At 40.5% G+C, this 16,023-nt stretch overlaps 1 protein-coding gene across 1 annotated transcript in view; it reads left to right on the forward strand.

Annotated features, from left to right (window-relative positions):
• Positions 1-601, forward strand: part of LOC147445021 (kinesin-like protein KIN-UB) — a 42,803-nt gene extending 42,202 nt beyond the window's left edge. Inside the window, exon 20 of the mRNA XM_086527509.1 lies at positions 52-601. Within this exon, the coding sequence (XP_086383635.1) occupies positions 52-215 (164 nt within the window). The 3' untranslated portion in view covers positions 216-601. The remainder of the gene's footprint in view (positions 1-51) is intronic.
• The last annotated feature ends 15,422 nt before the right edge of the window (positions 602-16,023 follow it).

Raw genomic sequence — 16,023 nt, forward strand, 5'->3', positions numbered from 1 at the left:
AATCTTTTTCATACAGCAGTTTGGTAGTGCTAATGGCCTTGGTACTTGCAGAAGTGAATGCCAAAGACTTGGTCGCTGCCGGCGCACTTTGGGAGCTTGTCCGCATCTCCAAAGAGTGTTCTCGTGAGGACATCAGGAGCCTTGCAAAGAGAACACTAGGTGCAAGCCCCGTATTCCAATCAGAACTGCGGAAGATGCATCTAGCCCATGATTAGAGAAGAGCCTTTATGAGGCCATTTGCAAAACTGCGCGTGCTTCAACCTTGTACATTGACCAATTGATACGCCTCTTGTGCGCCCGGATGGTGAGTGGGAGCATCTCTTACAAACAAAATGATGCAATCCACCATAGCCTACTTGCCCCGGGCCAAGAAAGTGGTGCATTGCCACCATGCAGGCTCTTGATTGACACATGAGCTTGCATTAGATTACATACAAAGTTAAGTGTATATTATCAAGGTGTGTTTTTGAGGTGGCACACCAACTCAGTCAAGATTTTGTAATGAGCTGTTCAATATTCTTACGTCCCATATTGCGGGTATGGCGACGTACAGTTTTGTAGCATCACATCCATAAATTACCAAGTTTTGCCTTGCAGCAAATCCTCTACTGTTCTCCTTTCTCTGGCATTGCAAGATGAGAGCACATTTCGACCAAACTTGAACGTTTTTCGGTATAAAGAAACATATATTATGTAATTCAAGATGCAGTGTGAGAGAGGAGAAAATGCAAGAAGCGATGATTTTACCATGAGAGAAATGCTTACCTTTATGAGAGGAAAGAAAGGAGTGGATAATTGGCTTTGCATTCTGTAGATTTATTTTATTTGTCCTCAGTCAATTAAACCCCAAAGACAAGTATATCAATTTTCGATAGCAGTGTGTGTGTATGTGTGTGTGTGTGTGTTGGGGGGGTGTTAGTAGAATAAACACTTCATGTCAGACCATAATGGAGAGTGAAATAACTTTAAAGAGACTGTACAAGAGCTTTTGGTCAATGATGTGGAGTGAGAAAGTTAGCAGTAAGAATTTGTGTTCATTTCGAGAGCTATAAGATCAATTGCAAAAACTTATAAAAACCCCATCTAATTGAAATTTCAAGTCCTTAAGAAAAAAGAGGCAATACTTGAGTTTTTTTAGTACAAGAAAATTCCCCAGTTAATGATAGAAGTTTAAAGAAACATAACATGCCTCTAGTTGAAAGTGCCAATCAATACAAGCTTATTTAAAACAGGATTATTCTCAACAAAAGAAAAAGACCCTATTTTCATAACTTTAGGTCTAAAAGTTATAGCACACAAGTATCAAATGCTATATATAGTTGGTATTTGCTTTTCTGAAAGGGAATCAAGTTGGTTGGAAATTATAGTTAATTTATGATTTTAAAAAGTAGTTCAATAGGATAAAAGGGTGTGATTTTGAGCTTTCCTAAGGAAGATTTATAGCAACGGTATGTTGCAAACAGAAATTTATTTGTTAAGCTTATATTGGATGAAAAGAGGCTAGGGGTGATTTTAATTTAATACATCTTTTGAATCCATGCTACCTTCTCTTTCTAATCCACACATTTTATGTCAAGATTGATGAATCAAGCTTCTTCAAGTTTCTCATTTGGAAGTTGATAGATTGTCTAGTTAGTTTTAAGAGTTGCCTAACAAATTGATGCAATCAAAACTTCAAAATTGATGTAATCACCCCACTGTTTGGTTTGTATGGCCTTCTTCTTTGACTATTGGTGCATTCGTACCATGGTTTTTGGGTCAAATTGAGGGCTCGCTTTACGATGCTACTTGCATAGGGGGTAGTATCTTAAAGCCCACGCAAAATCTTGAAAATAGAAGTTTGCAACTTATGCTAGTAGCCTATATACAGCGATTACTGCATGGCATCAAGCATCGTTTGCCGACTTGAGGTGGCTATTTTTCAATGCCACTTGGCTAAACAGTTCAGTGTATACTGTTGTAGAATCTATAGCACTTTCAGAAGAATCTCTAAGAAGAAATGCTCGCAAAATTGAAGAACAACAATATGAAAAGCTTGATCTTGCAACAATCAGATTAGAGATCAAGGTCTTTTAAAGCTTTAGCAAGCTAGTCGATCGCTTATCCTTTTATTTCCCCACCATATGCCAAAACACCAAGTTGACTACACCTTGCATGAAACATTTCTAACCCTCAAATGAGAAGAGTTTTATTTGTTATCTGAACGAATCTAACCATGAATGATTAGGATATATGGGTCTCACCTTGCAAGAAGAATTGAGGCGAAAGGTTTAAAAATGATGGAAGAACAAGAGCCACAATGATTTCAAAGCTCAACCATCGGCTTCCAATTTGAAGGGGAAAATGCCCATCAAAGAGCAGAAAGTTCAAGGCAATGTAGTTGCAACTACAAGATAATGCAACAAAATCATTTTCTCTAAAAGCCCACTATAACAACCATCACACTGTGTGTGTGTGTGTGTGTGTGTGTGTGTGTGTGTGTGTGTGTGTGTGTGTGTGTGTGTGTGTGTGTGTGTGTGTGTGTGTGTGTGTGTGTGTGTGTGCGCGCTTGTTGTAGCATACTACGTAATACGTGCATAGTTGTCCGTGTAGTTGAGAGCATTTGATTGAGGAGAGGAGTGTTGGCTCTTAGTGGTTGTTCTTATCCATTGCCTTTAGTGTTCTCTTTCTCCATATCCATATATTCTAACTCTCTCTAAATGTTGAGAGATGCCTCCATGAATGACTTGGGTCAATATGACTCCTGAATTGACAATCCGAGGGGACTATGTTGATTTGTGACATCCATTTGCTATGATAATTTTTGCACATAGTTTTGGTGCCGATGCCATTGCCATTGGTGGGGAGCACATTAACTAAGTTGATGGAGTTCTTTGTAGATCAACAAAGAGCATATGGTTAAAATTTCCCCTAATTTTAGATTAATCAAGTATAGGTGCAACAATTAGGGGCTCTAATAAGGCAAGAAATTCTTAATTTTGTTTTGTTTTGTTGAGATTAATCCCAATTTTTTTTGTAATTTAATGCTAGATTTAATCGATTGTTCATTTACATACACTACTTACTTACTAATTTTGATTAACATGTGCACTTTTGTGTAGCAATGTGTGTGTCAAATGCTTATGCATGCATATAATTATGATATTTGAGGCGCACGAAAGCCTTGGTTTTTATTCCAATCGTTGGGCCATGGAATGCAAAATTGATGTGGCATAGATCAAAGGGCTTTGATGTGCATGCAACTTCTCACACAATTCACCATATAATTACCTTAGTGAATCCATTTTTTTTCTCATTTTGCGTATAGCACCATTGTGATGTTGAATTTCAATAGAAAGGTTCAACACATAACCATCATGGCATAGGAGCTTACACAATACTATACCCAATTAGGTTTGCTAATTTCACAATTTTATGCTTAAGTTTTGAAGGTGTGTGCTCTCGATTAATTGTTGCGCAACATTGTTAGCGGATTTGGCTAAACACATAGCTGGACACCACATTTGTACTCTATTATTTTTTCAAACTAATGTAGTGATACTCTGTGTAAATCTTGATTCTAGAGTAGCAGGTCAATTTCATGAGTTGTAACTCTGTCATGACAATTGTAAAAGTCCATGTGAGTTAGCCACTGGCCATTTAGAAAGCCCTAGGTATAAATGTCAATAACCTTAATGTGAAAGTAGGGCTTATCTTCGGAAGAAGAAAGGAGATCTGAAAACGTAGGCTCAAGCTACAAAGCTGCTCCAACTTGTAATCAACTTTTCTAATGATTGGGTAATCCGTTTTCAATTTCGAAACTTACATTGTGTTCCTCTCTCTTTACTCTTTCAATTAAGTGTAAACATTGTCAGTTTTGTTGAGGTTTGTGACTACACGTTAGTAAGTCTAACCATTAGATTTGAGTGCTTAAATTACTATTTTTAGTCCTTTTGACCATAGGAGAGTATTCCTACACCATAGGGTGACCTTTCTGGACTAATCTATTGCAATTTTTAGGACCTTTTTTTAATGATGGATCGTGATTTTGGTACCTTGTCAATAGACTTGGTAGGATAGTGCCCCTATGTTTCGTAGACCTCCTCCTAAAGTTTTGTTGCATTTTGAGTCTGTTCGGGTAACGAAATGACTTGATGACCTAGAGCGGTGAGAAAGGACATAGGCAGATTTCCATGATCACTGAGTGTTGGTTTGCTTGTTGAGTTGGTGTGCTTGCTTCTTAAGGCTCACTTCTTGAGATTGAAAACCTCAAAGAGTCTCCATGCCCCATCCCAGTTACTTCCCTGAGTATTGACATTATGTTAGTGCCAGATAGCTATGCTACACACGTCTGCTTTAGAGCTAAATTTATGTTTTAGACCTAAATTTTTTTAGGTTTCTTAATTCCAAACTTTTAAAGTACCCCAAAACTAGTTTCCAAAGATCAAAGGACCCCAAAGACCTAACTTCTGAGAGACTTGATCAGGGGCAAAAAGGATAAGTTGCACTAAGCCAAAGTTCAAGGACTATCGTGAGAGTTTTGAGTGAGCCTTTATTATGACAAATTATCCATCACCAAGGTTTTTTACTCCACTCAGAGACATGAAAAACACAAGAAACACTGCAATGCTGACAACAATGGGATTGGGAGAATACCTAGAGGAGAGGCATCCTCTAATAAACAAACCAAATGTGAGATTCATCAAAACCAATGAATCCATGAGAGTACCTATGGATTACGCTCATGAGGGATTATATAGACTCACAAACAGGGATCCATATATATTCTACAAGTGTGTGGAACCCAATGCTAGGAAGTTGACTATTCATAATAACCTCTATGCGTTTACATATACTGATGCCCACAAAGTGCAAGTTTTGATGGTAGATAAGTATGGAAGAGAGTACAAACTGGTCGATCCAATTGACCTAGAGAGATATACGTACAAGGATACTCCGATCTCTACTTACTTTCAGCCAAAAACAAAGACAAAGGACGATTCGGAGAGGATTCCACCGGGATTTTCTCCATGACAAGAGGAGAGCATGAGAGACGTCTTTCCAAGAGACCACGAATTGGTTAGAGTGGTGATTGAACCACAACGATTAAAACCATATCAAGTGGCTCAATGTGTCAAAACAAAGTATAATGGGTCAAGGGATCCATATGCTCATGTCTCACACTGTAAACAGGTGTTGATAGCTAACCAGATTGCAGATTCTCATACTCAGTATGAGGGATTCCGGTTGATATTGGAAGGAACGGCCTTGATTGGGTTCCAACCATTGAACAAAGATGATTTTCCCAACATAGCACAACTTACAAGAGTTTGTAGAAAAGAGTTCAAAAAAAGGGGAACCAAACACAACACAGTGTCCCAGCTATACACTTCCAAACAAAAAAAGAATAAAAAAGTGAAGGAAAGTTGTGCTTTGCTTCAAACAGTATATGGACAGATGTCCTGTGAGAGAGCTACCGCAAGATGAGAGATTGTCAATTCTCTTCATTGAGGGCTTAAAGAACGAGACTCTAAAAAAGAACCTACATTTGAAAGGATGCACGACGTTTGAGCAAGTCATTAAAGAAGCTCTTTGTCTAGTTGACCATTGTAAGGCCTACGAAGAGGTGACGGACGACATAGAAAGCATGATTGGTAGTGCCTCTTCTTTGAAGAGCGAACCCACAACAAAGCAAGATGTTCAACCTCCTATGGTGCAGAGCTTTGACCTAGTGGTTGAAGAGGTGATTAGAAGGATAAACGAAGTCTACATACAAAACTTGAATGTACAACATCCTCAATTGAGGAGATATAATACTTGTGGAGGGGATCACCTCACTCCATGGTGTAGCACTCAATCAAAGTCGCAACGTATGCTAGGGCAGCAACCACCTCTTTTGAACGATGGTAGAGTAGTAGTCAACTACACTCAGCCAACGCATGTGCCACAACTCACGAGAAATCAGTACTCCATGAGTGCAAATACGCTCATGTTCATAGCCAATCAGGAGTATGGGTTGAAGAACATTCTTACAAGGCAAGAACAACCATTGGTTGGATCACCAGCTATGAAACAAAAAGTCCATGCTATGAATGTGGAGGTGACCATTGGGCACGAGGTTGTCCAAGTTTGGGTCAATGAATAAATTTCTTTGTATTCTGTGACAGTTGTGAGAGAGACCATCTACTCCAACACTATGCTAAGAATCTCGATAATAAGGGGAAAGCAACAATGAACATTGTAGGAGTGATGCCTTCTTCAAGTGGATCCGAGGTAGAACCCACAATTCCTTAAAAGGTGATGACTCGAGCTCAAGCTCAAGACGTTACAAAAAACAAACCAGTTGAGGAAGCCACATTGCCACCTCAAACCGAAATAAAAAATTTATAGGTGAGATCTAGAAGAAAATCATGGAAAGCCAAACGAAACAAAATAAAAGCGAAGAGATTGAAGGAGAAAATAGCTTTAGAAACAACACTGAATGAAACAAAAGAATAGCTTAAACATGAGCAAGAAATTAAGAAAGACGCAAAGGGAGCGAAAGAGTCCAAGACTGACTCAAGTGGTTCAGTCTCGGTCGAGAAAGTGAATGAGCACTTAGACACAATTTTGAAGGCCTAAGAAGGTAGGCTAAATCCCAATCAAACCCAAGAGCATAGATGGCTGATGTATCCCCATCCAGGGTATGAAAAAGGGAGGTTGCAAATGTGTAAGGATCTCATCCAGACGGCCCAAGCTCTTATGAAACCACATGTTCCAGATGCTCCAAAAAGGGAGGTGCTAATCCATAAAAGAATCGAAGAAATCGAGAACCAAAGTGTTGTAAACAGAGACTCAAAAAAGTTAGAATTTGAGGCACCCTTTATTACAAGGGAAGTACCCAATACCACAGATAGGGTGTGCCACAAGGAGTGATGCCAATTTTGGAGGTAGAAGAACCGTGGCCACAATCCTTATGGAAATCAATCAAAAACCAAAAAGATGGTAGTGCTACTTTACAGTGAGCACCTATCCCTCAGATAAACATGGATCACGATTTTTTCCATGGGGATATACGATCTCTATATGGGGATGCCGGGTCTATAGCATCCGAAGAAAGTAAACCACACTCTCTACAGACTTTGCCATCTTTCATAGGAGAACTCGAAACAGAATTTGAGGTTAGAGTGGTACCTTCTCAGTGGAAATCCACAAAAAAAATGATGGATACCAAGAGCTTGCACAAATTGATGTCTTCCCCTATACAATGCACACTTTCTCTCTCAAAGTTGCTAAAAATTAGGCCGCATCTATGGAGCCAAATGGGTAAACACCTGGAAAAGATGGGCTTGAAAATCCCTTCACATGACCAACTTGCAGATAAAAACATGGTGAAACTTTGCCTAAGAAACCACAAGTAAAACCAGTACCAGTAAATAAGATGGGAGACTACTGCCAGAAAGAAGAAGGAAACACGACCTTACCACTTGAGTGAAGGAGTACGAGCGGAAGTGCGAGAAGAAGAGCACGACGATATGGTGAACTCGCTCTACTGTAATGTGTAGAGCATAGTGAGTTCTTATTAGGTTTTTACAAAAGAATATGTGTACATACCTGGCGGCCCGCCCACTTACCTGGGCGACCACATTGGGATTTATACCCCAACAACCTCCCACTTAAAGTCCAATGTGGTACTTTAAGTGTGAGAGAAGCTACTATACAAGCTAATATACAAGAGATGTAGAGAAGTGATGTACTACCCTACACCTAACTACTTGCGAAAATGCGCAAAGCTCTCTGAGGGAAGTCCTTTTGTAAGTAGATCAGCAGGATTTTCTGTGGTGTGAACTTTGACAAGCTGAAGTTGCTTATCCTCGAGCATTTCCCTGATGAAATGATACTTCACATCCACATGCTTTGTCTTTGAGTGATAAACTGGATTGCGAGCCAATTGTATAGCACTTTGACTATCACAATATAACACAGGCATCTCTTCTTTGATTCCCAAATCTGTTACTAGTCGATTAAGCCAAATTGATTCTTTGCATGCCTCTGATGCTGCAACATATTCAGTCTCTGTAGTAGACTGAGTAGCACAATCTTGTAATCTAGAACGCCATGATACTGCTCCACCAGCCAATGTAAAGACATACCCTGACGTAGACCTTCGGTTGTCTAAGTCACCTGCATAATCTGAGTCTGTAAAACCCTTTACACTTAGCTCCTGACTCCCATAGCATATACGCATACTCTTTGTAGCTTTCAGGTATCTCAATATTCCTTTCACTGCCTCCCAATGTTTCTTGCCTGGGTTTGACATGTATCGACTTACTACTCCCACTGCAAATGCAATGTCTGGGCGAGTAGCAATCATTGCATACATAAAACTACCCACTACAGACGCATATGGAATCTTATCCATTTCAGCTTGTTCTTCCTCAGACACAGGACAATCTTGTTTGCTAAGTTTCACATATGGTGGCAATGGAACACTCAATGCCTTTCCCTTCTCCATATTGAAACGTTGCAAAACCTTGTCAATATACTTTGTTTGAGATAACCAAATCAACTTCTTTGATCTGTCTCTCTCAATGCGCATACCAAGTATATGACTTGCCTCACCCATGTCTTTCATGTCAAACGATTTTGCCATCTTTGACTTCAAAGCTGAAATTTCTTCCAAGTGCTTGCCAGCAATCAACATGTCATCCACATACAAAATAAGGATCAGCCAACTACCATCCTTAGCCTTCTTTGTATATAGACAGTGATCGAACTCACTACGTTTGTAGCCTTGAGAAAGCCTTAACTTGTGGAATTTATGGTACCATGCCCTTGGTGATTGTTTTAAGCCATAAAGACTCTTTAACAACTGGCATACCCAATCTTCCTTGCCTTTCTCAACAAACCCTTCTGGCTGCTGCATGTAAATTTCCACATCTAAATCACCATGCAAGAACGCTGTCTTGACATCCATTTGGTGCAACACCAAATCTAATATGGCAACCAATGCAAGAAAGCATCTCAATGTAGTCATCTTGACCACCGGAGAGAAGACTTCATCAAAGTCAATGCCTTGTTCTTGCTTAAAGCCCTTGGCAACAAGCCTTGCTTTGTACTTTGGCTAACTATCATGAGCGGTGATCTTATACCTGTAAACCCATTTACAAGGTAGAGCCTTTTTGCCCTATGGTAATTTAACTAGCTTCCATGTCTTGTTTTTATGCAGAGCTGTCATCTCTGACTGCATGGCCAATTGCCAATTCCCGGAGTCGTTCATTTGCACTGCTTCCTTGTAACATGAAGGCTCATTGCAACCAGTCAACATGACATAGTTCATAGATGGAACAAACCTGTCAGGAGGTTGCGTGACACATCCAGATCTACGCACAATAGGTGGCTCAGGCTCAGCCACAACTTGTGGTTCCACTCTATCCTGTCCTTGCTCCTCTTGAGCCCTGACATTTTGTCTTGCACGTGCAGGTCCATCTTCTTGGAAGACAACTCTTATAATCTCCTCAACCCTCTCTGGTTTAGAATGATATTTGGATTCATTAAAGTGAACATCATTGCTGCGGACAACCTTTCTAGATTCGGGATCCCAAAGTCTGTACCCCATCTCACCAGAATTACCATAGCCTAGAAAGATGCACTTTCTACTCTTTGGCTCAAGTTTGTTCCTAAATTCCTTTGGAACGTGAGTATATGCCTCACAGCCAAAGACTCTGAGATGCTTGTATGAGGGCATTTTGCCTAACCATACCATCTCTGGCACTGAATCCTTCTGCAAAACCTTGCTAGGAGATCTATTTACAAGATGAACAGCTGTTGATACAGCTTCAGCCCAAAACCCATTTGGCAGTTGTGCATTAGACAACATACTTCTGACCTTCTCTTGTATGGTCCTATTCATCCTCTCAGCAACACCATTTTGAGGAGGATTGTAAGGAGCAGTAAGTTCACGTTTTATACCTTTTGACTCACAAAAGTCCTGAAAGGCCTTTGAAACATACTCTCCACCATTGTCAGTGCGTAAGCATTTAAGCTTCTTGCCACTCTGATTCTCCACAAGTGTCACAAACGTTTTGAAAACACTAAACGCTTCATCCTTGTGCTTGAGAAAGTAAACCCATACTTTCCTCGAGTAATCATCTATAAATGTCATAAAGTAAGAAGCTCCCCCTAGAGATAGGTTAGGCATAGGTCCACACAAATCACTATGAACAAGTGCCAACTGTGTATCTCTTCTACTGCTTCTATGCTTATGTGGTTGTTGTGTTTGCTTACCATACAGACAATGTTCACAGAATTCAAAATCATTAAATGAAAATCCAGGCAAATAACCAGAACGAGACAAGATTTCCATTCCCTTCTTGGACATATGTCCTAACTGGCTATGCAACAAAGAAACGTTCGGCTGCTCGGTTACATTGATTACATTTTTAGAGACATTTGATACATAAATCATGTAAAGTCCTCCATACTTTACTCCATGTGCTACTGTCATAGAACCCTTGGATATCTTCCACATGTTTTGTCCAAAAGTGGTGACGTAGCCAGCATCATCAAGTAAACCTGTGTTGATCAAGCTCTTTGTAATTGCGGGAACATGTCTCACATTCTTCAGCGTGAAAGAAGAGCCATTCTGAAACTTCAATTGAACATCTCCAACACCTAAGATCTCACATGTCTACCCATTTCCTAGCCGAACATGATCTTTAGTGTCACATAAGAGGTAAACCACTCCTTGTTTGGAGACACATGAAGTGATGCCCCTGAGTCTATAATCCAGTCACTCAGTGCATTTCCATCAGATGTTGTAAGAAGAGCTGAGTCCATTGTATTCTTCAAGAAGTAGATGTCTCCTGACACTAGACTATCATCCTCTGCAACAGTGTTTGTCACATTTATTTCTTGAATCTTCACTGAGGACTTGTTCTTCTCACCATGGTCTTCAGCTTTCTCTTTGCCTTTTTCTGCTTTCCATTCTCTGCAGTCTCTTTTCATGTGACCCTTCTTGCCACAATGGTAGCATTCTATGTCACTCTTGCCTTTAGCACTGCGGGACTTGCTACGAGACTGATTCCTCTTTCCCCCTTTGTACTTTTCTTTGGTCCTTCCCCTGACAACTAAGGCTGTTCCTTTGCCTTTGTCCATTGTCTTACTATTGGTTTCTTCAGTAAGCAGACTTCCTTCTACACCTGCTATGTTCAAACCATCTGGAGGTGCAGAATTACTCAAAGCTGTGCGAAAAGTGTCCCAACTTTCCGGCAATGTGATCAACAGGAACATAGCTCTAACAGGTTCATCAAACTTGACACCTTGAGCTGACAACTGACTATAGAATGTGTTGAATTCATTCAAATGATTGGACATAGGTGTCCCTTCTTTCATCTTCAAGTCAACAAGCTTCTTAAGCCAGCATACATGTGAAGCTGCACTCTGCTTCTCATAAAGATCACTCAGCTTTAACCATGCTTGATAAGCCGACACCTCGTCTGCTACATTGAAGTAAACACTTTCTGCCAAAGTCAGCATAATGGTAGAAAGTGCCAATTCATCCATTTCGCTCCATTCATCTTCGTCCATATCTTCTGGTTTTATCCCCTTGAGCTTTATAGGTTTTATCTGCTTCTTTTGTACCAACACGTGCCAAATCTGCTTCTTCCACAATGGGAAATTGGTTCCATCCAGCTTCTTGATATTGTAAAGAGCAGTGTCCTGTGATCCAGCCATAGCTATGCTTCACAGTGGTTTACTTTCCTGGGAAAAATTCGGCAGAGTTTCCCCTGTAAACTGACTCTGAACCAATATCAACCTGTCAAATGAACCAAGAAAGCTTCAGATTCTGCATGATTTTTGGCAGAGTCTCCTTTGTAAAATGGCTCTGGTGTACTCAAAAAACAGACCAAAAACAGCTCAAAAAACACTATCTCTCTGACACTGTAAGCTGCGGGTAAACCTGTCCTGCACCTGTACTGTCTCTCACTGTCCTGTCATTGTCGTGTAAGCATAGACTGCGACAATGCCTCAACGGCAGTAAAGAAAAGATGCAATCCCAACTGTCTAACTCACAGTCAATACATCCTAGTTGCCTATCTAAGGGTGCTCGAGGGATCGCTCCAAGACCTGTATCACCGAAAGGATCTCAACATTCGAGAATCCCCCAGCTCAATAAAACCTCACTCGACCCTCAACAAAGGCTGCAGTAAATCTGACAGTACATAGACTTCCCACAAAGTCATACATCCACAAATTTCCCACTATATGCTGTAACCGCTGCGGCGGTTGTTTGCTGCGTGACTCACAGCCAGCAAACCATCAACAGACATACATCATCTCTGACAATACATCCCATGTGGAAGTACCTGCAATGTCAGGATGAAATTTGGAATATCAAGCAGCAAACACAAGCTACCTGATGAACTAGTGGATGTCGCCTACAGTCTGTGTGTAGATGCGCCCGTGTCGTATGTGACACGCCTCCAAGAACTGTGATCCGTCCTTCGATGTGTAGACAGCCACAAATCAACACTCTGGGAGTGTCGATATCCTCAGCACCTGCAGTCGTAGGCCGAAAACCCCAAATTTGCAGAGTCGGATCTGCACCCGTCGAGACCACGTAGTCGAAAATGGCCTGCGTAGACCTTTGTCGAAGCCGAACGATGGCCGAGATGACCTCAGAATGAAATTCTGACAACACCAAGCCTTCGGGCTTTCCCACGAGATTTGGGGCTGTGTCTTCGCCTGTCGAATTTCACTCCAATCTGAGTTGGTGACTCTAGCCTCCTGTAGTGCTACCCCGAGCCTCAATCTGAGCTCTGATACCAGTTGAAGGAGTACGATCGGAAGTGCGACGCGAGAGAGAGTGCGAGAAGAAGAGCACGACGATATGGTGAACTCGCTCTACTGTAATGTGTAGAGCATAGTGAGTTCTTATTAGGTTTTTACAAAAGAATATGTGTACATACCTTGCGGCCCGCCCACTTACCTGGGCGACCACATTGGGCTTTATACCCCAACATTGAGTACAAAGGAGTGAAGACGGTTGCAATATTAGATAGTGGGGCAGGAATTGCCGTTGCAACCAAGGGGATGTGGAAAAAATGGAAAAAGCCTGCTTTTAGGAAAACTCAAATAAACTGCAATTAGTGGAGGGATACATGGAGAGACCGATAGGAATGTTAGAACAAATCATTGTATCCTTGTTTGGCATTGAGTATGAGCACACCTTTTCCATAGTGAATTTTTGACAAGAGCAGCAACTTTGATATCATATTGGGCCCATTCATGCGTCAGCTCAAAATGGTACAAGACTGGGGCTATGTTTATATCTACTTGAGACACAAAGAGGTCACTACAAAAATTAGTGTCAAAGATCATAGTTATAGAGATGTAGAGTGAACCCCGCGGGAAGAATTACACTCCACAACTGAAAAGGAAACGAGGTACCTGCTTTGTTTTGCAAAGCAAAGCGTATATTTGGATGTGCGGGGCATCAGAATGCGGGAGTTTTAAAAAGAAAGGTTCCATCCTAGAGCGCTCAGACGACTATCACATAAAGAAACCATTCCCAAAGGATTTGTTTCAACCCTTTGGATGGGATCAAATACTGGCGACTCTTGATGTCTGCGTAAACAAGGTAACCATTACCAAATTTTGCGACAAAGATGCCTATGATATAAGACCTTTTCTAATGGTTTTGGCAGTCCAGGAAACTAAAAACCTCTCTAAAGCGGATGAATACCATGATTTGAGGAGCGACGATTTAGGGAACGATGCTGAAGACAAAATTTCAAGTGACTAAGACATAACTCCCTTATTTACAATAAAGATGTTGAAGCAGGCTAATGATGTTTGTGAGTATGAAAGAAGAAAACATCGTGGAACATGATACCAAAGTGCAAATAAAGGAATCTGAACAACCACGAGAATATGTCATTATTGACATACCTGAAGAATCGACAAAAGCTGTTTCAAAGAAGACGAATCCAGAAAAAGCGCAAAGGAAAGAAGATGAAGGAAAAGAGTTTCCAAGTTTGGCATCAAAAGTTCAACAAACTCAAGATCAAGAGAAGGATAAGGATGTGACAAAAGATTGAGTGTCTCCAGCTGTGATCAAATTCAAGATATGCGAAGAAACAAGACTTAAAATCACATGTTCAGTTGTGATACATTCAGAAGCAACAAAATCTAATGTCTTATGGAACATGGATAATGATGGAAAAACAACCAATCACCGAGCTAGAGGAGATGTGTATATTCAAAAATACTGATTTCTAGCTTTGGCATGGCAGAAGCCGTAATCAAGTTGAGTACTAGGGAGTACAAGGATACTTTCCACATAATTGACTCCCATCACATCAAGGAGAGTAGTCCTAACAGAAAGCTGGAGGAACATCTTATTTCGACAACAACCAAAAGCTTCAACAATGAGAAGGGTAAGAATCCATGAAGCTTCTCAAATCCATGTGGAGAAGAAAATCGCCAACCATCACAATAAAAGGTAAATCTAAAGCAAATACTAAAGAAGATCAACCTTGCAAAACAACTTTACCTTCAACGAGCCTCCATCAAACTTCCTGCGTAGCCTCTACATCAAGACCCACACCATCGAGAAAATCGAAGCAAAAAGTATATCAACCAAAGTTTCCATCAAATCAAAGCATTAGGAAGAAGCCAAAGAGAACCAACCAAGTGTTAGTATCCAAAGAGCACATCAAAGTCAAAGACCTAATTTGGATATATGAAGCACAAGTTCAACAACAACAACAAAAAGTGACATGGTGGGTAGCATTAAATGAGTCAATCACTGCTCAGGGCTACTTCCAAGGAAATGCTAATGTTTGGGCCAAAAGCCTAAACTAATAGCCTGGACCTACTCACCGTATGAAAAAAGTTCCACAAAAAGCAAGCCAAGATATCAATGGAACACAAACAACTCAAGCAGGAGAAAGAACAACCACCAAAATATGCAAAAGAAAAGATCAAAGAAATAAGCAATGCGACAAGTATGGGCATCGAAGTCAAAACTCGGTGAAGCTACCCAAGCTACACAATGTAAACAAGTGGACCAACAGATGATTCCACTGAAGCTACTCGAAGCACAAGGATTTGATGAAGGTAACACTCAAATATGTTACCAAAAGTTGGAAATCAATCTGAAACAACCAAGAGAAATCATGCAGCACAAGCTTCCGTTCAAAAGCAAGCAAAGTCAAATAACATCCAACAAAACCCAATTGCAACCAAGGCCGCTACAACCTCGAGATGGACACCTTGTCATTTTCTCCAAAATCAAGGCTTCTACAAAGGAAATCATCAAATATGGATATCGAAGCCTAGTGTCCATTGAGTCATTGAGCAAAAGGAGCAAATGTAAAAGACGGTCACACACAGACCGAAGACAAGGTGGGTTCCCAAATTGCTCGTGGAAACTTAAACACAAAGACCCACACATAGATACAACCACTTCTCATGGGAAAGAACACAAAGGCTACATCAGCCCCTACAAGAGCTAAAGGACTTGTTTCACAAAGCCGTGTCAACATATGACAAGCGAGTCAAGATGAGCCAAAATATGCCAACCTACTCGGCAAAATGGTGGCATCCAGAGACCAACACAATGGAAGAGGCCTAAATTTCTAGAACACATTAGATTGACCGAACAGATATCCACCTGGCTGGACACGTAGCCGGACACCACATTTGTACTCTATTATTTTTTTGAGCTAGTGTAGTGATACTCTGTGTAAATCTTGATTCCAGAGTAGCATGTCAATTCCCTGAGTTATAATTCTGTCATGAAAATTGAAAAAGTCCATGTGAGTCAACCATTATCCATTTAGAAAGCCCTAGGTATAAATATCAATAACCTTAATGTGAAAGGAGGGCTTACCTTTGATAGAAGAACTGTAATGGAAATGGCCTATGAACTTTGAGGATAGCGGAATTAAGAGAATTAGAGTGCAATTTTTTATGAGATTACTTTGAGAACATAGAGGGTATAGAGGGTGAACTTAATTGATGGTAGCAACATGAACATAGTACTTAATTAACTTGGAA

The sequence above is a fragment of the Adiantum capillus-veneris genome, chromosome 13 (assembly GCF_014529385.1).
Source record: "Adiantum capillus-veneris isolate H3 chromosome 13, ASM1452938v2, whole genome shotgun sequence".
Lineage (NCBI taxonomy): Eukaryota > Viridiplantae > Streptophyta > Polypodiopsida > Polypodiales > Pteridaceae > Adiantum > Adiantum capillus-veneris.